Consider the following 25,667-nt stretch of genomic DNA (forward strand, 5'->3'; position numbering starts at 1 on the left):
TCCATGCGTGGAAATAGGAAACGGCCGCACGCTACACTGTCAAAAAGAACGCCTGATCGCAGGTTACACCCTCTTGTACCTGGGACATTATCCTCCCTTTTTTTGGCTCCGGGTTGGGGGGTGGGGTACTGGGGTTTTTCAGTGTCGAGTGCATTTTCATGTGGGAATGGAATTTGATTAAAAATATAACACAAACAGCGGTGATAAACATTATGAAAAATCGCATTTTATAAACTTGACGTTTCGTATGCTAAGCTACATACATTTTCAAAAGTAAGACCGTTAAAATTTTGGCAGCTATTTATATATTGTTATGAAAGGGGTGGAACCGAGATGAAGTCGACGAGACAATTGATCTTCAGCAGTAACTTAATATGCTGAAGATAAATTGTCTCAGTCTCGGTTCCAGACCCCTTTCATAACAATATATAAATAGTTGCCAAAATTTTAACGGTCTTACTTTGAAAATGTATTAGCACTACGAACGTCAAGTTTATAAAAATGCGATTTTTCATGTTTATCACCGCTGTTTGTGTTATATTTTTAATCAAGTTACGATGGCCTAAAACCAAGAGTCTATGGGAATGGAATTGTTGGGATCTCGAGGTAGTGACAAAACAAAAGCACCGGATCCTAATTGAGGTTCCTGAATCAGCTATGAAATTCTAAATAAAGTAAAAAGCAAGGCTGATTAAACGGTAAAGGAATATATTTTCAACGCCAATATTTCGAAAGGCACTGCCTTTCTTCTTCAGGGTCTTATCCTTTTAGCAAGAAATAATACGAGTTTTGCCATCCTTGTTTTATGTTGAATTCCTGAAGTTTTGTGATGATCAGGCTCGTAAGAAGCAATAGCTAGTAGGCTACGTCACGGTAAAAATCACACCATAACGTCATTGTTGTCAATCTATATTTGGAATATGATCACGTGATCAAGGAGCCTTGCAAATTTCATGACGGAAATATTGAAAATAGGCTAAAGGCAAAGTAGATTTCTCGTCAACAAGAGAAGAAAGGGTATATTTTGCTGCAAAATGAATAGGCTATTTGGCCGAGGAAAGCCTAAGGAACCACCACCAAATCTCACTGATGCTATTTCCAACGTAAGTAGTTCAAAATCGAACCCAAAATGTCTGCCAGGCTGCATGTCGATCTCAGCAACATCTTCGTTCATCACTGTTTTTGTTTGGTAATTTTCTTATCTCTAGATTGACAGTAGAGGAGAGTCTATAGAGAAGAAAATCAGCAAACTTGATGCTGAGCTCATGAAATACAAAGATCAAATGAAGAAAATGAGGGACGGACCATCGAAGGTTTGTTTCCCCATGTTGACCTACAATTCTTGCTATTCTTGCAATATAAGCTTATGTTTTATTCTGACTTTGCAATGTTTTATTCTGACTTAAGATTTTTTAGACGTGTAGAGAATGTAGTCTGTATATTATAGTTGCTTTGTTAGTAAATATGATCGAAGTTCTCTTTTAGTTCATGTACGCAAACTATTTGAAAGTATATGTTAAGCAAAAGTTTATCGAGTATGACTGAGTGGAGTCTTTTTCCTCTGGGGAGGGGTGGTGGTACTCCCTGTAATATATTATACTTATCTCATCGATGATCAATGACATCAATGAGTAATCCATGGGAAATCAATGAGTAATCAACTGATTAGTCATTGATTATTGCCAATGATCAATGAATAAGGGATGGCTAATCAAAGACAAGATGATTTGAAGCCAATTGATTACTCATTGATGAGGCCCTGCCAGGGGGGGTTCTCGTGTCGCTTGTCTAAATTTAAAAATGTTCCGTGTCGCTGTTTTATCGCTCTTCATGTCGCTGTCGGTTATTAAATTGAAGCAAAATTGCTTGTCCTTGTCGGAATTTAAGTTTTTCCATAAGGGTTGTCGTTTGTCGCAGTTTTATTTTGTGTGTTGTTGCTCCTTTTTTCGACTTTTTTTGCTTGTTTACAAGCGAAAGTAGGAGAATAGCAGTTATGTTGGGCAAAATTTGGAACCACATTCTTGTTAACTCTCAAGGGACTTTTTTAATTTCTCAAGGGACTGTTTGAATTTCTCAAGGGATTTCTTTCCGCTGTGGGTGATGAAAGGGTCTCTTATAAGTATTGCGTCAACACTTGCGATCTTGTGTTAAAGACGTGACTTGTCACATATCCCGCTGTGGGTGATTAAAGGGTCTCTCATTAGTATTGCGTCAACACTTGCGAACTCGTGTTAAAAACGTGACTTGTCACATGTATAAACGTTATATAACAATTATTTTTATGCATGAGTATCTCAAATGAGATATGACACAACTAATCGAGAATGTGAGTGGTTCAGCCCATGAAGGCAACGTTTAAGTCTTTCACAGTCTAACCTAAAATGATTAAGAACAGAAATTTGTACTGTTTAATACAAGTCTTTCACATACTAAAGCGGCACTGATATTCAACCTAAAGGATTTGTTTTCGCGACAATCTTTTGCGTTAGTCACGCTAAACACAAGTAAATAATCATTTATTTGCGTTCTCAATTCAAGGGATTTCTTTTCGGTGTGGGCCGGGGGTGTGGGTATATATGAAGAATGTATTCAAAAAATAATGTATCGCCGTTAGAAAAATAAACAGCAACTGTTTTACTGGAAATGTGGTCGTTAGAAATGGCATGTGTAGCCGTAAGGTAAAGAATAACGCGAGGAGAAGCGGCTTTTGGTAATATCCAAACGAAAATTTACTTCTCAATGTGGGGTTAAGATTGCGTGACGAGACAAAAGGTAACTCTGTCGTGCGTAACCTTTATCGAGAACCCTGCATTAAGCCGAGTAGAAATCTTTCTAACTCGAAAGGAAACAACTATTTCGATTAAAGGCAAACGTCAAAGTTTACCATTTTTAACCAAGCCAAAGTATATGAGTCGCAAAGCACCCAGCCGTCGCGACTGACAAATACAGCATTTCCTCCACGAAAATAAAAAAAAAGGCTTGAACTGAAAGACGTTTGAATTCTTCCATGATATGTTCGAACAACAATGCCCAGGATAAACCTTCTATTCATACTAACTTCATGCAAAAAAGTCGATATCTCGAAGAGATCTTTGATTGGGCCACGTCGCTTGTCGGAAGTTACCCTGGCAAGGCCTCATTGATGTCTTTGATTACTCATTAATGTTACTGATTAGTCATTGATGTCATTGATTACTTCAGAGCATACATTTTCTACCCTCCGACAACTAAAGAACTATCTAAGAAGCACCACAAAGCAGGATTGTCTGAACTGCATACTTATGCATTGTCATAAATCAATAATGGACACCCTGACACTGTTAAGAACTGCTTACAAACTAGTGTATGCAAAGGACATATTTTGGGATATTTGAGTAGGGGTGGGTGCTTGGCTCGCTGTACGATGAAACTATTTTTAAACATGGCAAAATTGGAAGCCACAACAAATGAAAAAGATTGCGAAGAAATTAATTTGTTTGTTTCATATAAAAAGATAAATTTGAAATATTTATAAATTTTATTATAATTAATTTATTTTATAATGGAAATTATTTTTTTTTTTTTTTTTTTCATCTCTGTACCGTAAATTTTTTTTAAACCCCCCCCCCTTATAAACCCCCCCCCCCCCCCTCTAAAAAAAAAAAAAATTCCCCGGTTTTTAAAAAAAACCCCCTCCCTTACCCCCAAAAACCCCCCCCAAAAACCCCCCCCAAAACCAGGGCTTATAACCGGAATTTTATGGTATTCTGCAGTTGTGAAATAACTCACTCTTGTGTGCTCTTGATTTAAGAATATGATAAAGCAAAGAGCTCTTAGAGTACTGAAGCAAAAGAAACAGTAAGTACAGCTCATCGATTGATAAGGTTTTATGGATATTTTAAAATATGAAGTAGCAAAAAATAATGAAAAATAGAAAAAGTTATAATTATTATTTTAATTACAGTATTTTACAATTATGAAGTAGTGGTTGAAGGCATAAAAGGAGGTCAGTTTCTGGTCTTAATTTGCACTGCACATGACATCCTGAAGTCACATAAAAGATGGCTTCATAGTTGTTCTGGGTGCACTCTTTCATGACAAATTTTGGGTCATAACTTAGCATGACGTCCATGAAACTCTGGAAGAAAGTTTTCCTACCATTCAGTAATAATATGATGGAATTTGATTTACCTAGAGAAAAAGGTTTTGCATAATATTGTTTGTCACTGAAGGTTCCCCACATTCTTCAAAAAAATTGCATCCAGTGAAAAAATTTTGCGGTGCTTGGATCAGTTCACTGTTTTATTTAAACTTCATAATTTAGGTTCATATACCGTATTTATTTGATTAACCGCCCAACCTCGAATAAGCACCCACCTTGAATAAGCGCCCACCCTGTAGGTAGGAAAAGTTAATAAGTGCCCAGCCTCGAATAAGCGCCCACCCCCAACCCCCTTCAAAAATTACTGCACAAGAGAAACTTGTACTTTGATTGTTATCAAAATTGAGGTTAAAACTGACTAAGTACTACTAAGAGACTTCCTCGAAGACCGAGTTTTCTTAGTATTCTGCAGAAACTTTCAATCAACAGTTAAAATTCGGCTTGGTACATCTTCACGTTTTATTAAATATTATCATTGTTTTGTTGTAAAATAAACTTCCTACTTGCGAGAAATGGTGAAAATTTCAAGGTCCAAAAATTTAATAAGCGCCCAGGGCGCTCAATCGAATAAACATGGTAAGTGTATTCTTTGAAACTTTCAGGTATGAAAGTCAACTTGAAAATCTCCGGCAGCAATCTTTCAACATGGAGCAGACAAATTATGCAACACAAACAATGAAAGATACTAAAACTACGGTAGGTTTTTACCATGCACTTTTTACAATGGCAGTACATCAATAATTAATGCACTAATATTTCTGTACATGTTTGTAGCTGTTGACAGCACTGGCCTGCATTGACTAAACTCTATTTTGTTGAGACTCCCCTGTACTCACTCAAATGACCTTACCAGAAATACTGAAATCAGAAGTATCTTTAAGTTAGCATTTGAGTCCAAATGACCACCCAACGCAAATAAAAAATCAATATCTAGTGCCGAAATGTGGTGCTTTTGTTGTGGTTTAATTTTTCACAGTCTCTTTGTACAAATTGGTATTTGCCTTTGTTGTGGTGTATGTGAAACAAAGGAAAATTCCAGGTTGTACCAAAACTGAGCTGCAACTTACATCCAGTTCTGAGAACTGACAGTGCAAAATGCCAAAATATTTATTATAATTTGGAAATTTTGTGAAGGTACCTGTATGTCTATGGAATAAAGAAGTGTCATAATATTTCTTTCATACAAAGATACTGAGTCACAAATGATTCCTACATTGAGTATACCAAACCTCACATACTAGTTTTGAAGAAATACAGTATGTTTTTGATACTTTGTTGAAAAATGGTCAAAAAAATTAATCAAAGAGGTCTATGACCTACTCGTGAATGCGTTAGATATATTTGAATTGTTCCTTTGAACAGTATAGTATCGATGGAAAATATTCATTATAGGGATTAATAATAATAATCAACTTTATTTAAAGAGGGTGAACATATAACAGGACGCTTAGATATAAGAATTACTTTTTCATCACTTTTAATTGCTTAGCAAACCGATGGCGCAGTGGTACAGCTCTGCGTTCTAAAGCGGGTGATCCGGGATCCACTCTCGTACCCTGGCTAAAATTCTTTTTTCCTCCTTATTTTTTTTCCACGGATATTATATACATATCTGTCTTGTATAAAGTTTCGATACTCTTTACTGATTTTCTTTAATAAATCGTGCCGTGCTCAAACCTTCCAGTCTTTTAATAACACATACATAAAGTCACTGTCATCGTTTCCGAATGTTCGCGATTTATATGCGAAAAGGCAATATTTCATCGTTTGGGAAACGATTGTTTCTCATTTACAGGGGTGAAGTATTTTCTACACTTATTTCTTTGAAATGATACCTTTGCAAAGCTGTATTTTTATTCACAGCCGAGGGAAACGAAATTTAGAAAGCTAAGCGCCTGTGAGCATACCTAATTTGCATAATGTTAACAACGATGGATGGAAGGATGGACGGATGGCTCAACTTCCCCCACTATACTCGTTCATTATGCATTCACGAGTAAAAAGGGAATTAACATGAATTTAGTTCAGGGGAGATCAGCATTACATTTCCCATTTTATTTTAAGGTTGACGCTATGAAGCTGGGACTGAAAGAAATGAAAAAGGAATACAAGAAAGTCAATCTTGATGAAATTGAGGTATACCGGTAGTTTACAAGTGTAAACACTTAGCTACATGTACAGTAAACTTATTCAGAACAGTTGGGAAGGCCATACATGTAAGTTGCATGTAAAGCAGTCTAGCTTCTGGCTTGCTGGTATAATTGAGTGAACACAGTTTGCCTCAAAGGTTTCTCTTTGCTCTATTTCAAGCAATCTATTAGGTTTGCAATTTTAGCAGTTTTTTTTTTATAAGAGTTTAATTTCAAGTGACAACTTTAATAATACATTGTACCATGTTTTAAAGAAGTACTTCCAGCAAGACGTTACAATTATGTTAGGTATAAAAATATTACAACTACAACAAGTAACCACAGCTGTCCTGAATGTTATTAGGACCTTCAAGATGACATGGCAGATATGCTAGAGGTTGCTAACGAAGTTCAAGACACTTTGGGCAGATCGTATGGAATGCCAGAGGACATTGATGAGGCTGACCTTGAAGCAGGTTAGTTGTTGAACAGCTTAACTGGACAGTTTGTTTTCCAATATCCGTTGTCATACTTGAAGGTAAATTGAGCGGTTAGAGAGATGAAAAATGGTTTACAGTGCTTGCTGTGGGTTCCTGTTGCTAGAGAACAATTATATTTATGTTAATAAATAAGTACCGGTAAATCAAATTAATTTTGTTTAAGAAGGGGTGCACATATTAATTACAGTTGTGTGACTGACAAACCTGTTGCCCTTGGATTCCTGGATGAATTGGGATTTAGAAGTGTTGTGGAGGGAAAAAAACTGGAGAACCTGGAGAAAAGCCCTTGGACTAAGGACAAGAACCAACAACAAACTCAACCCTTATATGACAGCAGTTCCAAGATTGGAACCTGGGCCAAATTGGTGGGAGGCTGAAGTGCCCTTGTTTACTTCTTCAAACCCCACATTTTGCTTACAAATATTAACAAATGTTCTCATAATTGTTATCCACAGAATTAGAAGCCCTTGGAGATGATCTCGCCCTCGATGAAGACACCTCTTACTTAGATGAAGTTCCGGCCCCGTCAGATACTGTACCAGGGGAGAAAGATACAGGAGGAACAAGAACACAGGTGCAGTGTAACAGCAAATCACACTTCATAAGTACACTTTGTCATTACTCCTGCATACAAGTGTACATGTATGCGTTGCATTTTTAGTTACAAAATGTAGAAGTTGGTCATGGTAACTCAACTTCTAGTTAATAATCAACATTAGCAAGAAGTCTGGTTTATTCATGAATGAATTGAAAGATCTTACAGTTTTTTGTTACATGTCGCATAAGTAGTATATCTCCATGTATTTTTGATGCCCTGTAAGTATGACTGTAACACAGCTTGCATGAAACTATTGCATCATTGTGTTCTACTGCTGTACCAGCTACATTTGTTGTTTAAACAACAGGATCAGGGTGGGGCTTATGCCTCAAGTGATGTCAACTGTTTTAATCTGAAATGGAAGTTAAAGGGAGTAATACACTAAGTGTTGAACTGGAGATGACATGCATACGCATTCCTTTATATATAGCAATGGTACAGGTTAGTTGGTCTGCTTGAAGATTGTAGTGACTTGTTTTTAATTGCTGAGCGTGAGGACAGTGCAAGGAAAATGTCGCCTGAGGTCTCCTGGTATGAACCGGGTGAAGCGGGGTCCTTTCATGAATGACCTTGAAAGGGCGATGTTCTCCCCGTTCTGACTGGAGCTAGTGAGGAGTTTATTATATGGCACTGTTCCCCCCCCCCCCCCCCGTCCACGCGTTTTGCCGCTCACAATGCCCGTGGGTGTTACAGGAAAATCTGGCCGGGGCTACTAGCCAATCACAGCACGCACCCGTTTCATTTTAATAAGCTCTGGCAATATAATAATGTTTTGTAATGTCTTTCTGCTTGTTGATTGTTTCAGGATGGAGTACAAGTAGACGAATTTGGCCTTCCGGTCCTAGCAAGAAATTAAACTCAAACTTTGCATTTGTTAGATTTTGTAACATGTAAAATAGTAAAGTATTCCAATATTAATTTTCAAACCTTAATCCCCCTTTGCAAAGATACTCATCTCAAGAAATTACTGCAATGCTAGTTAAACTAATGTCAGCAGTGGAGATAGAATCACATTTGCTTATGATGTCATTAGACGAAATGCATAGGTGTGTTGATTTGCTGTTAGTCTACTGAGTGGTTTAAAACTCTGTCAGCGAGACAAGCTAAATGTAACTTGAAAGTGCTGTAAGCGAATTAAACCTTACTTCAATGTGACTTGATAAGACTTTAATGTGAACTATTTTTTTTAAATTGTTGGTTTTTTCAGAGACAGCTTTTTTAAACCTTTTTTACCCCAAGGAAACCCGCCAGTATTTAAAAATTTGGTTTATAACGGGGGGCCCAAACACCCCCCCCCAGGAAAGGTGAAAAGGGAACATTTAAAAAAATATATCTGTTTTCTTTGGAGACCCCTTTCTTCCAGAGTTTGCTAACTATGTTTCTTCCGAGATGTAATTCATATCGAAATAAAGGTGCATTTTTAATTGGAGTGTTTTCTTTGTTAACTCATAAAGGAAGGTATAAAGACTGATCAACATGGAACTTCTCTTCAAGATAACGGCTACTGATAATAGAGTACCACAACATACTTAAAGATTTTTTGATTGTCTTAGATGTGCCTTCAGTTGCTCTTCAGTCGTGCACACGTCTGAAAAAGTGAAAAAGCTGGCGGTGAGCTTTTATAAAGGTATTAATATAAAGGCGGGAAATGTCAGCTAAAACTTCTCCCATACGATAACTTTTGTAGTGTATTTGCCAAGAAGAGAACCCGTAAAAGCAATGTTTCTTATTCTTTTTTTTATTCATTTATGACAAGACTTACAATATCGCACTCTACGTTTTTTATTTCATTACCCTGAGCAATGTTTGTCACTGTAGCAAGCTAAACCTTGTCTTCAGTAGGTCATAATGACCTGAACATTATAAACGCAAAAATTTGATATGCAGAGACAACCAATCACCGTACGAATATAACACCACCTACCTGGAGCTAAATTACTTTATATTTTAATTTAACCATCAGTTTACTGGTAAATGGTGTAATTTATTGAAATGCAGCTGAATAAATTGTTTTTTGGTGAAATACATTAACCGAATGCAAAACATTGTGGCCTAAACATTTGCACATTCAGTCCATTCATATGAAAAATAAGCTGGCGCAAAGTTATTTAAAAACAAACTGAAACCATGTTAAAAGATGAAATATGCGCTCGCCAAAACTGACTACATGTCAAAATGTCACGTTCTAAGTCTTACTGATGATTGAATGTAATCGTAATCTCAGTTGCCAACTGACAGAAACCTTATGATCGTCAAACTGGCTATATCCCCCTTACCTCTAAACTTAGGGAGTACGGGTTAACCCACAACGAACGCGAATGCACTCTAGATTAGCAGGCTAGTGCAGTTAGTTAGCTAGTGTCGTGATTAAGGACTGATCGACGCTGCTGCTACTTCAGCCCTTACTGCCCGTGCGTTTGACAGCACAATTTTAAAATAATTTGTTTAGCTGCTGCGCGAATGTCGCGATAACGCCAGCAGTACAACAATGGATTCAGCGATGAATTCAGAAGCATAAGAGAATTAATGAACATGACAAACATGTAGGTTGGAGACTGATCATAAACGTTAAAGGCAAGAATAAGAGAACAAAACAGATAAGGAAGATGACAAATTAGAACAATAAACAAAATAATCATAGTATTTGCCACGGATTTTCTGAACCTGACCATATTAAATCGATGTCGTTGTGTATTCATCTGATCTTGAATCTGAGCTTGGTGGTGTCGCATCACTCGGTAAATCTTAATCCAAGTAAATGAACGATGCTACAAGGCAAACCGTTCCTACGACTGCTACCACTTGAGAAAATGTTACAAAACCAAGATTCCATGTTATTGAGTGAAGACCAGTTATCAGCCAGAAGCAAAACAGGGCGATCTTTGCTTTCTTCTCGGTAACCACTTCTGCATATCGTAGATGGTAATATATCGCTAAATAGAGGTCAATGCTTATCGCTGTTACAGTGAAAAGGATGACTTCTGTCAAGAACGAAGAGATTATAGCAAGTACAGTCGGTAACACGCATGATATAAGATTCAGTGTTCTTGAGAAGTACAACTTGTAACCCAGTGAAAACTGGCTCGGAGATAAGTCCAACACACAGATCAGATATAGCAAGGCCGCATAACAGAATATTGGAAGGTGACTGCAAATTAGAACTCCGCCATATTGTGACTAGAACTAAAAGATTTTCCAATGTAGTTGTTATGGAGAAAATAATGTTTAAAGTTATGTTTGCGATTATAATCTTTGAGTTTTCAGGTTTTTGGAGGACTCCAAGACAGATAAGCTCTTTGGACATGTTTCCCTCGTATTTTTAACCACCCCTCCGGATCTCTTTGCTTTTTCCAGAACTGTAGATCCGCAGAATTTAACGACGTGAGTTTGTAAAATTCAAAAAGGTATTTTGCGTTATTGTTGTATTTCAGCAGCAATCCAAGCCAAGCTCTTTCCGGCAGGATGAATGAGTGAACGTTGATATTTGTCGAAGACTTTTTTGTGTTCTTGAAAAATTGCGGTAATAATGGAAAATGTCACTGAAAGATTGATGGAAACACACATGACAGTGCAATTAGTTTTTAAAGTTTAATAAGATTTTGCCAATTGCATTTATTTTAAAACTGACTAATGCAAATAGTCAAATAGCTAATGTCACATAAAAGGAGAAATAATTAGTGATTAACTATGTCTGTACAAGACGTACAAAAACTTGTCATAAAAATTTTAGTAGCGTTAATTATTTCTATGTTTTTTCATCTTTTTTTAATTTTTGTTATGCTGCTATTTTGGAACAATATACGTAAAACAAAGAACGACCAATAGAGTAGAAAAAATAACTCTAAAACAAACAAAAAAATTGACACGTTTTTACACCGTTCTTTGCAAATTGTATCCTCGGCAAACTCAGTTTCTTTCTTGCTGTTAAATGGAGTTTTCGGGTCTGGATTGAGCGTTATTGGATAAATATGGCTCTAAAAAATAAACGTAATCATTACATTCGAAAAATCTGGCGATCACAACGAGCTAATGTAACAGAACTACTATCTAATGTACATTTCCTAGATTATGTGAACAGAAATCAACAAGAAATCGCTGCGTAGATACAAAGCAAAAAAATCCCGGGCAGTTGGATAGGACTATTACAAGGTATCAACGAAAGTGACAACTTATACTTGACGAGTTCTATTAGATTTACAAATCAGAAAATCTCTTCATTCTTTAAATACGAAGGACCGGTGTAAACAAGTAGAAACAAGACAGCCTTTGACCTTTCGCGCGTATTGTATATCCTACAACGGATGTCACGCTACAATATAACGCAACTTTTGTTAAACAACAACAACGAGAAATCTAACAATATAAAATAAAATAAAATATTACTGCAATAACAGAAAACATTTACATGTAAAGAAAATGTATCATTTGCATCCTTGTGACTCCATAACTGCCATATCACATCTACAGTCGAACCTCACTATTTCGAAGTCCCAGCAGAAAGGACAAAAAGTTCGAAAAAGCCGGGGTAGCAAAAAAATTCATAAAATAGGAAATATTTTTAATGAAATACAATATGGACAAAGGGACGGATTAAATAACATGGATTATATGTCAGAAAAATCAGCAGATGCTGTTGCTACGAAGATCTTTGCAATTGAATGTCCTGTTATTATATTGTTATTTGTTTTTTTAATGCTTTTGTCGAATATGATAGCTTGCTCAAATCTCAATTCCCTCTCGATCCCTCAGCAGCAAACAGACTGTACCATACATACATACATAGAGTGTATTTCCTCTCGAATTTTTGAGTAGCTTTTAATGTAATAGAATCATCAAGCAGTTCTCAGTAAAACATACAGAACATTTAAATTCAATTTCGAATGATCAGAAAAGGGACAGTTGAGCTTGTACATGAGTATTTGAGCCAGCGAACAGTTGACCACAGTGCAGTGCGTATTGTAATTGTGCGTAATTGAATAACATTTTCTTGGAATTCCTTACTGAGCGGTAATGGATACTGCACGTAAGTCAAGTATTGTCAAGACATCAATTCCCATATAATAGAGCAGTTTTCAATTAAGTGTCGTAAAACCAAAGTAATCACTAGCTCTAGCTAGCCAATCACAAAGGACGCAAACGATGCAGTGATCCAATCAAAACTCGAATTAAGACATGTAGCCGACACGAAGCGCGGGAAAACGTGCGCGAGCGAGTCACGATTGGTTTTGGCTTCACTTTTGATTGGCTGAAAAAGTTGTGCGAGTGTTTTAAACTAGTCACTAGGCGAGTAGTAATGCAAAACCAAAACAAATGCGAATTACTTTCGACACTCAAGTGTAAACCGCTCCATGAGTTCAAATAAAATGCAAAACGTTTCTATCTGTGCTCTGACCTTTTCTGTTCTTGACAAGTTCGAAAGAACGGGGTTGATTTTAGATCTAGGGAAAGAAGGCTCAGTTCGAAATAGCCGAGTTCGAAATAGCTGATAGTAAATGACTTCAAACATAAGGGTAAATCCAAGGGAAATCGATCTAAGCTCGAAATAACGGAGACTTCGAATTAACCGTGTTCGAATAGCGAGGTTCGACTGCATTGAATTTCAACAGATCCACACAATGCTAATTTGCGCAATTACTAAGTCAAACATTTCTTCTTATGTCAGATAATGCAAGCTGTAAGTGTTTCTCTCACCCCCCCCCCCCCACCACCACTTCCATGCTCCCACGCTGTCTCATTTTGTGACCAAACTCTCTACTGTGCCATACATTGTTACTTGTGCCAATTTTCCTCACTCCATATTGAAAAACAATAATTTAAAACACAAGTTGTCAGCTACTTTTATTTGTGTTAATTTTTTTGACAAATTTCCTGATGAAACGTCATCGCTTCTGCATGCATTGCGTGCCGTTTATTCTTTGTATCGCACTCGCTACGCAGGCTACTTACTCCAGGGAGACGACGTCTTTCTCGGGAGTAAACGACCAGGCCCCAGTTGTTTAAAGGGTGGAAAACGTTATAGTGAGGCAGGTTTTGTATGACAGTTGTCCACTGGATAGCGATTTTACTCGGTGGATAGCGTTAGCTAGCGTTATCTACCCTTTGAACAACTTGGCCCTGATCAGTAAATCTGTTTCAGAAGAAAAAACCTGAAAAAGGCAAATGTTCTAGAATGAGAACACTAGTCTTTCTTGCATATCCTCGCAAAAAAAATAATAACCGCGAAGAAACTGGGTACTCACTGTAGTATTAATGTTATTGTTTACGTGTCTTTGTAAAGTGACAACAGGCATTTGATCTTGATGAAATGGCTTCGAAACAGTGTTCTGATCTCTGTTCTTGTCGACCAGGGTCTTGGTTTGTCTTGAATTTGGCATTTATTTGATTTGAGCATGTGATCAACTCAGAAAAGTATATACCTCATGCTTTTTGTCAAAAGGTAATAATTTCATCTACGATTAAAGTGTTGTTTTGCATTTTATCAGAGATCAGTAGTCACAAAACACTTTATTTATGGAACTGATTTATTTTAGGATTGTTTGTTTCAAAATATAAACCATTTAAATTAATTGCATTACTCTGATCTTGCATTTTACTCTTGTGGTTTGATGTTTCCCCACATTGATAGGAATATATTTAAATATTTCCTGTAAGTTATTTTTCCATTCATGTAACATTCAAAGTTATGCTATCAGGTGCCATTTTTAAGCAAAAAAGTGTTCTGCAGAAATAATAAAAAAACATTTTAATTTTCACTGGATGAGTAAAAACGATAAAGGCAAGCTCCCTTCACTTAACTTAATTTGGAGAGAAAGACACGCTATTTCTATAAAGAGAAATATTTATGTGTTACTTGAACTCTGCCAAACTGTAGCAGGACGTAGTTTATGTCTCCTTTGCATAAAGTGGACAGTAGGGTGTTAAATGGAAATTTAAGTTACTACTGAATATGAAGCTCTTTTTATTCTTCACTCGTGCATAAATTCGGCAAATTCAACATACACTAGGACCTTCTCCAAATTAAAGTAAACCACAAACCCATCTCTCCTTAAACAATCTGGAAACGAAACACTATTTCTTTTTGAAATAGCTGCTTGTTTTGTCTTCTTCGGCGAAACATGAACCGAGGAATTGGGAAAACTTGACCGGAATATTTTGCTTGTGACAATAATTTGTCAAGTTCTGCTTGAGACCAATGACTATGTGTCTGATGTCCACTAATAAATGTCGTAAATTAAGACGCCGTACATATCAGAGGAAACGTCTGAAATTTAGGCTAAAACTTAACCACAGCAGATGCTTTAGGAACTTCGATTCGGAGCACCGCCGAGAAGACCTTGGGGTGAAGCTGTAAGCGCCATCATCATCATCATCATCGTCATGTTTTTTTTTACCCTTGGATTTCAGAGTAGCTTGTACAGCTAATATCTCCAGAATGAGTCAGCGCCATGAGAATGTCCCATGATCTTTCATCATTTCCTGGGCTCTCGAGGCTGCCGATTAATTTTTTTAAGAAAACGTTAAATATGTAGGGAATTTACCACACAGCTTGTATTGCCCATATTTTTGTTTCGTTTCCTCAGAAACGATACGGTATTATTTTGGCTTCGATGTGAACTATTTACACAGTGAGGGCTACTATCCAATCAGAAGAACAGTCGTAACCACAAAGTAAATACGTTTGACTGAAAGCAATTAACTTCGTAAAAACATGTTCTTCAAATATCGGAAAGATATTCCTCAGCATGATAAAAAAATATTGAGATTCGTTGCAAACAGAAATATCTAACGACTGCAATGTTTTAAGTTTGATTAAAGCGATGTATTGTAAGAAAACTAGAGAAAGCTCTCGTAGCGTTTAATTGTTAAGTAAACATTCTAGCGATTTTCTGAAACGGAAGTAAATTTTCACCAATCAGTGTTTGCAAGCGCAAACAAAAACGGGATGACTTGTCGTGTTTGCTTGCACGCGGGGCTGCTATCCAATCACAAGAGCGGTCGTAACCAAAAGTAAATACGTATGACCGATGGCAATTAATTTCGTAAAAACAGTCCTTTCTTCAAATATCGGAAATATATTCCTCAGCATGACCAAAAAAAATAGATCGTGCAAACAGAAATATCTAACGACTGCAATGGTTTTAATTTGACTAAAGCGATGTATTGTAAGAAAACTAGAGAAAGCTCTCGTAGCGTTTAATATTATTCTGAAACGGAAGTAAATTTCCACCAACCAGTGTTTCCAAGCGCAAAGAAAAACGGGATGACTTGGCGTATCTCGTGTTTGCTCGCACGGTAGAGCTTAAGTGCGCTTCAAAGAGAAGTGATATTTGCAGGTGACTACAAAGTTAATTCACTTCATAACAGAGGAATGTATAAATGTGGGAGATGCCCTATCTATTAAGAAAATTCACGCCACTCGACGCAAAAGCGATCACGGTGTTCGTGGATACTGGAATGGTGATTAGTGTCACGTCGGCGTCGCAAAAACATTCGAGCAGGAAGAAATCTGCCAAAAATTAGACAGCGAATAGAAGGTGTGCAACTCCGTCGAAATCTCCTTAGTTGATGTAACGCTCAATATTACTACCGCAGGAGAGAAAAGAAAATATGGTGCCACGCACGAAACTCCACAGTATCGCCAAAATGCAAACAGTGCCAAGCAAGGCTGAAGAAGCGACCGGGAGCGATATATTTTTTAAAAATCTTTTATAGTTAATTTTTTTTTTTTCGTGTCTTTTAAAGTGAAAAGGATTTCATTTGAAGAAATGGCTTCGAAAAGTGTGCTTTTTTTTTTTTGTGAAAGGGTTTTGGTTTGTCTTGAATTTGGATTTATGATGAGATGATCAACTCAGAGGAGTAACCTCAAGTTTTTGTCAAAAGGTTTCATCTACGAAAAGTTTGTTTTGATTATCAGAGATAGTAGTCACAAAAATTTATTTATGGAATTATTTTTTAGGATTTTTTTTCAAAAAATAAACCATTTAAATTAATTGCATTACCTGATTTGCATTTTACTCTTGTGTTTCATGTTTCCCCACATTGATAGGAATATATTTAAATTTTTCTGTAAGTTATTTTTCCAAGTGAATTCAAAGTTATGCTACGGGTGCATTTTTAAGAAAAAAGTGTTCTGAGAAATAAAAAAAAAATGAGTAAAAACGATAAAGGCAAGCTCCCTTCACTAAACTTAATTTGGAGAGAAAGAATATGCTATTTCTATAAAGAGAATATTTATTGTATTGAACTCTTGAAAGCCAAACTGCAGCAGGACGTAGTTTATATTATGTCTCCTTTACATAAAATCGACAGTAGGTTTAAAATGGAAATTTAAGTTACTACTGAATATGAAGTTCTTATTTTTATTCTGCACTCGTGCATAAATTGGCAAATTCAACATACACTAGGACCTTCTCCAAATTAAAGTAAACCCCAAACCCACCTCTCCTTAAGTGATACACTATTCTCACCCTTCCGCAATCAGGAAACGAAACACTATTTATTTTTGAAATAGCTGCTTGTTGTATATCAAACTTGGGATCACCGCCGAGAAGACCCTGGGGCGAGCGTCGCGATGATGAGTCAGCGCTTTCCAGAAGCTTCTGTCACTTCTGATGCAGTGTGTATGATCTGTCTCATGGTCGTCCCATGATCTGATCTTTCATCGTTTTCTTGGCTGTCGAGGCTGCTGCACTGTGAGAACAGTTTCGATTTCAAGACGATCAAGATGTGTTTCAAGGTTAAGTGTGACAATTGTCAAAAGACAACTTGGAAAGGTAAGTAATTTTGATGAAGAAGTTTATCTTTTGGGTGAGGATGACTTGACACGGCTTAGTCCAGGACGAGGGTAAAGTTTATTAAACTTTAACCTGCTTTAACAAGCTTGAAGTCGCCCAGGAACTTTGCTCATTTATAAATTTACTAGCCAAAATTGAAATTTCTCGAGGATCGTACCGCTTTCAGTGTTACGTGCATAGCGGCTGTCTTTTGACTTTCATCTTTCGACATCGTGGTTTCGTACGTGCTGTTGAACACAACGTTCAACTCTTAACACAAATCCGTTACCGTCAAGGTTTAGTGGCTAAGACACAACGTGTTTCATTATTTGTTCCTTTTATATTGGACTCTGTGTTTATTATTATTATTTTAAAGCGTAATATAGTATTGCACTTGATATTTGAAGTGGATATTTGTCGAGCAAGACAGTAGACAGTTTAAAATGCAAATTTGTTACCATTGGAAACACAGCAAGTTGCCCTTGACAACCATGTCCTTTTGACGTCAAAACCTTCTCACCAAACTTCCCTTGTGCCTCACTCAACTAAAAATCTGTTTTGTTTGTGTTTCACGCCCTCGTCTGTAGCGGTACTTTTATTGAAGATTCGAAGATACACCAGTGATTTAAAGAACTCTGAATTTTATTTGCACTACATTTGATCAATAGTAGTGAATCAGAGTCATAGTCAACTGCAATTATAATGTGTGGTTTCAGAAAATATCCATACCCCCACCACGGAGTGAATTTCATGTAAGACCCACCCACCTCTCCGGAATTTCCGTTTTTGTTAAGAAAAGCCCCCCTCCCCACCCCTCCGGAATTTCCAAAAGTATATTGCATACCCCCCCAGCCCCTCTGGAAAAAAGATAATTGAAGATTATTGTACAATGCTCTAAATTTTAGGCCACCTCTCTTGTAAACAGTTACAGTGTATAACCGATCAATCGGAAAATACATGTAATACATACATGTACTGTTGAAGACAAAATACAGAAATTTCCTCAAAAGTAAACAGACATAATATCTGGTAGTCACTTGTCAAAATAATTACCTTGATGTATAACAATCCATCCCTTTTCATTCCAATCGCTTTTGAAAACGGCTAAATCAGAACACAGATTTGAAAAGTGTTGATATAAACGTTTCACCATAGACGTGATCACAAAATCACTAATGCTCGCTGAGAAAGCAAAATTTAACAGTAAAATTACAAACAAATAGCCAGAAATAACAAATTAAAACAAGTTAATCTCAAGTTTCTGACATCATTACACTATTTTCATCGCTAATAAACCTTCGATCGAACGTGAAATAAGCAACGCTTGTCACCAGTGCATTTCTTTCAAACCACGTGACAAGTTTTGGGAGACTGGTAACAAGTAATGGCGGCCGCATCCACACAAACGAACATGGAGGATTTCAGTGAAATTATTTGCTTTCAGTGTGCTTTCAAGAGAAAGAAAACCCCTTTTAAATGTAAAACGATTGTGATTCAAGAACCCAAGATGCTGTTTTTGCTATGTAAAAAATTTATAGAGTAGGTAAGAAACAATTTTGAAACTAGTTTGCACTGCATCAAACTTGACCGTCTGGAAACGTAATTTCATTGGCAACCCCCCCTCTTCCGATTTTCCTGGGCCCTTGACCCCCCCCCACCCCTCTGGAATTTCCAATTCCCTCCGTGGTGGGGGTATGGATATTTTCTGGAACCACACAATATTCGAAATACACAAGTCACTGTTTGTACAAGCTTTCTTATAAACGTGAATTCGAAACAAACGTACTTACAATTGTTTGTGTTTTCTGGTTCTATAAAATCCCTTTAGTTCGAACTTCTAGTAGCTTCTAGTGATAAGTGTTGGTTGCTACTGATAGCGTCCTTATTTGAATTTTTACTAACACTTAATTCTCGTTTCCACGCCTCGCTCTGGCTAGGCGAGAATATAACACGTTTAATTAAGCATGCTGATATGTGAACTGTGCGACATGCAGATCACTTTGTTTTGTATGTAAGATGGATGTCCAAAAGATATTTAGCCACTGTCACTGAAAGCAAGTGTAAAATTAATGATTATATAACCTAGTGACAAATCATAACCTCTTTTGGACCACAACAGAGGGGAAATTCTCAAATCAAATAAGTTAAACATTGCTTGAAGTCACTGACTCCTAAAAGGGTATCAAAGAAAAACCAAATTCACGCGTCACATATACTTGAAACAGCAGAATGGGCAGTTCCAGAAAATATCCATACACCACGATGGACGGCTTTTTGGAATTCCGAGGGCAAGGGGGGGTTCTTTGAATTAGAATTCCGAGGGCATGGGGGGATACTTACGAATGGAATTCCGAAGGCATGGGGGAGTTCCAGATCTTGGATTTCCAGAGGAGACAACAAGAGTGTGTTCCTTAAAATGCTAATTTTGTGGATTAGTCATTTGTAAATAAAGCACGAACTGACGACGGCGTCGCAGAAGCAGGATACAAGAAGATACAAGACAAGTATCGATCGATCAGGCGTGTGTTTGCGTTCATTGATCAAGCAATTTGATTTGCACCCTACTCGCAAACATGCTCACTGCCTCTTTTTATTGAAGAACAGTGTTCAGGGTCCGAAAGATAATGTATTTCCTTTAGTATAGACCCAAGATTGTACAAATGTGTGTATTTTTGCACATAATTTTGATGTTTCCTTTGAACACCAATTCAACTTAGGTGCATAAAATAAATATTAAATGATTTAACAGACACAAAATATCATGGATCATGTGCACACCAAGATGGTGGAAAGAACAATTCTCAAAACTTAAAGCGACTCAGAAACTCTCAACATTGCTTGTCACATTTTCCGGTACATATCAAAAACATTACATAATCATAATCATCATCATCATCATCATCATCATCATCATGCTTTATTTGATAAGTAGGTTCAAAATTAGGTTGGTAATTGGCAGTCAAAGGGCTGATGTGGACCTACTATGCATGTATATATGTATCAAACTATAATATAAAATATGATAAAAATTAGGAAAATTTATTAACAAAGATCTTAACGAACAATTTACCATCCTGAAGAAATGTTGCGGGAAATTTGAATGCTTAATCTACATTTACAAAATGCTCCTCATCCAAGAAATGAAATCTAAACTGTACACTCAGTCTGACTCAATTAAAGCCAAGCTATTCAGTTCTTAATTAACACTTCCTACATTCCATATTGTAGAGTCTTTAATCATATGCAACAAGACTTTCACATGCATTCTCAATATATAAAGAACTCATAAGAACCTGACTTTTAGAATTTAAAAATGATGAACGATTCATCAAAACGTCATTCGAAATTATTATCGCTGATTTTTATTTGCAAATATTACTAAAACCTAGATTAAGATTAAATTTTTCTATAATACAGGAGAAATCAAAATATTCCTAAGAAAGTTCAATTGTGTTCTGCTTCACTTCTCATTATTTTTCTCCTTGTTTACATGCAATTCAAGGCTGTGGCAGACATGCTGAATCAGTGATGAAGGATATCCCTGAGGCAGACAGATGCATATGTCCTAGAGACAGTTCTGGTAAATGAATCAGCAATTAATTGTGAACTGGATTTTATATTTCCAGGTGAGCACTGTCAAATATTACACAACCTCATCGAGTGCTCACTTATATAACTAACCAGGAGTTCTTTAGTTTAATTTTATTCCTGTAGGCTACAGGTGTGTTAGGCATGATTTCCAGCCATTTTATGAGCCTGCGTTTCACACCACTCCCAAAATGGCTTGAAATCGAGCCTACAGGCCCAGGGGGGTACTCCGGCTTGTAAATGACGGGGATGATCGAATGGAGGCAAAACTCAGGACCCAAAAAAATCCCTGAGTCTTGCGACATTACCCAAAAAAATCCCTTGTCAAAAAATAACCCCCCAAAAAATCCCTTGTCAAATTACCCCTAAATTGCCAGAAGGGGCAGTAATCTAACGCAAAGAAAACCATAAATAAATAAACAAACACGCTCGTGTTTGTTTATTCATCATACCATATAAAAACGCCAAGGCCGTGCCAGGGCACTTTAGTTCGTTTTTAATAACCAAAAAAATCCCCTTTATTAATCAAGTCACCCAAAAAATACTTGCCAGATTTTCCAACCCAAAAAACTCCCGTAATCGAAAATTTCAAACCCAAAAAAATGCTTCGATCATCCCCGTCATTTACAAGCCGGAGTACCCCCCCTGGGCCTACAGGTTTGTATGTTGTGGTTTAAAATTTTTCAAACCGGTTTTTTCATTGTCTGATATTCATTCCAATAATCTGAAACAAATGGAAATAAAAATCAAACTGGTTTGAAACATTATAAAGCAAAGATAAAATTAAACCACAACATGTATATATGATGTACAGCTTTTAACCAGCATACAGGAACTCATAGTTTGTTGAAGGTTTTTAGGAACTCGTCAGCTCACTTGTCTATGGGTACAATGTACATGCATAGACAGTGTCACTGTTAACCAGTTAGTTGCATGTTGAACAAACAAGTTGCTTAAAGTTCTTAACAAACTACATGTATTATGTGCCATGCATTATGTGTACATGTAAATCGGCATTTTTTGTCACTCTGGCTGGCCAGGTTAATCATAGTGGATAGTCCTATCCAGTGGATAAATCACTATCCTCTGGATAAGTGTTAACATAGCAAATTGTTATGAACTAGAATTTTTTCCCAACAGCATGTGCTTTCATTGGCTACTTTGAAGTCACCTGGCATTGGCATCTAACAATGAAACAATTACCCCTGCCAGGAAAACTAAAAAAACTAAAGAAAAAAAAGGAAAACTAAACTAAAAAAAAAACAAGTTGCCCCTGCCAGGAAAACTTGCCCCCACAGACAAAATATCCTAGGTACGGCCCTGTATTGTAAACTCATTTAGTTTTTTTCCTATTCTGATTTGTTGCAGACTCGTCTTGTGGTATAGTTTAGACATCTGTCAAGATGGACTTAATGTGTTGTAATGTACTTCTGATATGACACTCATCCTCTCCTGTGCATATATATTTTATATGATGTATAAATCATTAACTTGTACCAAGAACCACACCTAAATGACATTGTAATTTTCATGTTGGTTTCGGGACTGATCAGCACAGACTCAGAATAGTGGATTTGTGTTGGTTTTTATTGTAAACAAGAAATGTAAAGCGTGATTTAAGTTGCATATTTATCACTAGTCAAAGCTACAGAGCTGTTTTTGGAAAATGTTAAGATCAGCTGCACACTGTTGTAAGCGCACAATTCTGCACAGACAGTTTTATGCACATAAGAAGGAATAAATTTGTAAAAGGAAATAATGATCCAGTGATTGATTTCTATCTGTGAAAATGAGGTTTTTTGGTGGCAAGACTGGTCATGACTCTGCATGGAGTCTGAACTGACTAATCTGGTTGCCTACATACATAATTTACAACTATTATTATTATTATTATTACTATTATTATTATTATTATTATTATTGTTATTATTATTATCATCATTCTTAGTCCTTTTTATCGGTGCTTGTATTTTTAATGATTGCGTGAAATAAGGTTATTGTATAATAAAAAAGTAAAAAAAATTATTACTATTATTATTATTATCATTATATTTTATTATTGTTAATATTATTATTATTATTATTATTATTTTTTTTTTGAATAAATAAGCGTCTAACAAATTACTGATTACTACACTAATTACACTTTTGAAAAACACATTAAGCACTGATTACAATATGCATCAATTCATAGAAAAGAAACAGATAGACCGGAGTATCTAAGCTTAACTAGTTAAAAAAAAGGTACAACCTTCTCCCATTTTGACAGGTGTATTAATAGTTTATCTCTTTTAGTGGCTATTATCTTTTCAATTTCTATAATGCGCTGCACACGCAGCTGAAACAATGAAAACATTGGTGAGAGCTTCTTTTGTCTACAATAAAATACTGTTTGTTTCCCTAAGATTAGAAGGTGATTAACTAGCTTACAATCGTCGTTATTTCCTGTTATTCCGAGCATTATTTCTTGGCCAGTTGGTCGATTAAGAACAATGCCTAGGGAATTAACCCAAGCAGTGAAAGCTTCCCAGAATGATTTCACATATTCACAGTCCACGAAAAGGTGCTCAAGGGTTTCGCTCTCCAAGTCACAAAAGGTGCAAAGTGGAGTGGCGGATATTTTCATCTTAAAAAGAGATAAATTGGTGAAAAGAATTCTGTGAAGTATTTTGAGTTGAAACGCTCTAGTTCTCGTATCAAGTGTCGAGTTGAACGAAATTTTATAGATATTTGCCCAGTCCAAATTGTTTTCGGAAAAGATAGCTGTAAACTTGGCTTTGCTTGTTGGCTCTGTTGTTCTCTTGGTCACAAGTTTTTTGTATATTTGTTTACTAGTTAAAGCTTGAATTTCAAACACATTATTTTCATCAAGCTTGACACGTATCTGATCGGAACAAAGATTCCTTGGCTGTGTAGGTTGAGAAAATGAACCGATATTGCCCGCCTTAATCATCCTTCGCCACTCGCCAGGAAGGGAGTGAACGATTCCCAACCAAAGAAAGTAATTAGCCGTTGTTAATGTTGTTTCTTTCTGCTTCAACTCATTAAAACAAAGGAAGTTTCCTGATTCAGTTAGCATATTCCTAATTGTTAAAATTCCCATCTTTATCAGCTCTGGGTAATAGACCGATTTGTTTTGGATGCAAATAAGTTTATTGTTCCATATTGGCTGTTCCAACACTCCGTTTAAAGTTTCGTTATCCCACTCCATCAAGGTAGTCCAGGACTTAAGGCATTCCTTGTAGAAGCAAGGAATAGTAACGGGGAGAGAAGAAACATCGAAGTTACAATTCAGGAGAAAGCTTCCTCCCACATTCTTTAAACAAGAATCTAGAATGTATTTCCAGGAGCGGTTCTCATCATTAGCATATCTCTTCAAAAACAGAATTCTTTGAGCTTCAATTGCCGATTCGAGGTGAGTCATCCTAAATCCCCCTTTGTCGATATCGTTTATTATTGCGAGACGTTTTATTTTATCTTGCCCATTCCATATAAAATTGAACATTATTTTGTTGATTTCTTTTACAATAGTTTCTGAGGCAGTTGTATTGGTTAGACGATACAAAAATTTTGGGATTATGTGCGACTTTATTACTTGGATTTTGCCCAGAATAGTAAGGTTTCTTCTCCTCCATTGAGCCAGTAATTTCTTTACCGACTTAATATGATTTTCAAAATTAAGCCTATCCCTAAGTCGGTTATCGTACGTGAAATAGACCCCCAGAATTTTGGGCGGTTCTAACGGTTTAGGAATATTAAGAATACTGTATATGTCCACATCCTTTTGTGATGGACCCAGTCGTAATACCTCCGTTTTTGCGATGTTGGGTTTGAGGCCTGAGCAGCTACCGAAAAGCTTAAGCTTATGCATTAATTTGTGTAGAGAATCTATGTCCTTCAAAAACGTCGTAAGATCATCCGCAAAGCTAGTGAGCTTAATTTCTTTCTCGTCTACCACTAATCCTTTTATTTCCACATCTTTTCGTATGGATATCGACAGTACTTCCATAACAACAATAAACAGGTACGGGGAGAGTGGATCCCCTTGTCGTACTCCTCGCTGAAGATCAAAATAGTGTGAAGTGAACCCATTGTTTATAACACAGCTTTTTGCTCCATTGTAAAAGGTTCTTATCCATTTGATAAAAGTCTGGCCAAAGTTGAATGCTTCTAATGCCTTAATTAAAAATTCCACATTCACCGAGTCAAAAGCCTTTTCAAAATCAATAGCAACTAACCAGCCGGGAATTTTATTGATTTCTGTGTACCACATAACGTCATCTATGGTGCGAAGGGCGTCTGATATCAATCTGTCCTTAACATATGCACATTGATCCGAGTGAATAATAGTGGGTAACACTTTGCAGATTCGCCTTGCAATAGATTTAGACCCAATTTTAGCGTCCACATTCATAAGAGATATAGGTCGCCAATTTTTCACAAAGCGCTTGTCTCTGTCTTTCTTTTGTATCAAGGTGATAACAGCTTGTGATTGGGAACTCGACAGTTGACCGTATTCAAAGGAATAGTTTAAACATTGAGTCAGCTGTTTCCCAAGTAGGGGCCAGAACCGCTTATAAAATTCTGCTGGTAACCCATCGTTCCCTGGGGTTTTGTTATCCGCAAAGGTTAAAAGAGCGTTGTAAGTCTCATTCACAGTTAAAAGACCTTCGCAAGATAATTTGAGGTCCTCGTTTATTTTCGGTATATCGGCTCTGTTTAAAAATGCAGCGGCAGCCTCCTCGTCTGACACCCTTTCCGAATAAAGGTCTGAATAAAACTCTCGAATTTCCTTCATTATTATTTTGGGGTCTGTGGTAAAATCATCTGTTCCATTTATATTAAGGTTTCTTATGACACTCCTTCCCTTTTTAAAATTTTCCAAATTTAAGAAGTATTTATTGTTTTTCTCACCCTGCTCATACCAGTTGACACGAG

General features: G+C 36.7%; 1 protein-coding gene, 1 long non-coding RNA gene and 1 pseudogene across 2 annotated transcripts; 2 read left to right on the forward strand and 1 right to left on the reverse strand.

The window, feature by feature from the left end:
* The first annotated feature begins 927 nt into the window (after positions 1-927).
* LOC144659741 (charged multivesicular body protein 5-like) lies at positions 928-8,795 on the forward strand. Its single transcript, XM_078520242.1, has 8 exons — positions 928-1,103; positions 1,209-1,313; positions 3,791-3,837; positions 4,744-4,837; positions 6,206-6,277; positions 6,635-6,746; positions 7,226-7,344; positions 8,174-8,795. The coding sequence occupies exons 1-8, from the start codon at positions 1,035-1,037 to the stop codon at positions 8,222-8,224; spliced, it is 669 nt and encodes a 222-aa protein (XP_078376368.1). The 5' UTR covers positions 928-1,034; the 3' UTR covers positions 8,225-8,795.
* Positions 8,796-9,125: 330 nt separating this feature from the next.
* Positions 9,126-14,927, reverse strand: LOC144659257 (melanocortin receptor 5-like; annotated as a pseudogene).
* A 2,019-nt stretch (positions 14,928-16,946) lies between these two features.
* On the forward strand, positions 16,947-22,488 carry LOC144659745 (uncharacterized). The gene is made up of 3 exons (XR_013571954.1): positions 16,947-17,141; positions 20,644-20,767; positions 22,098-22,488. It is a non-coding gene; the product is annotated as an uncharacterized LOC144659745 (long non-coding RNA).
* Positions 22,489-25,667: the final 3,179 nt, after the last annotated feature.

Source organism: Oculina patagonica, chromosome 7 (assembly GCF_052425735.1).
Source record: "Oculina patagonica isolate OP01 chromosome 7, crgOcupat, whole genome shotgun sequence".
Classification (NCBI taxonomy): domain Eukaryota; kingdom Metazoa; phylum Cnidaria; class Anthozoa; order Scleractinia; family Oculinidae; genus Oculina; species Oculina patagonica.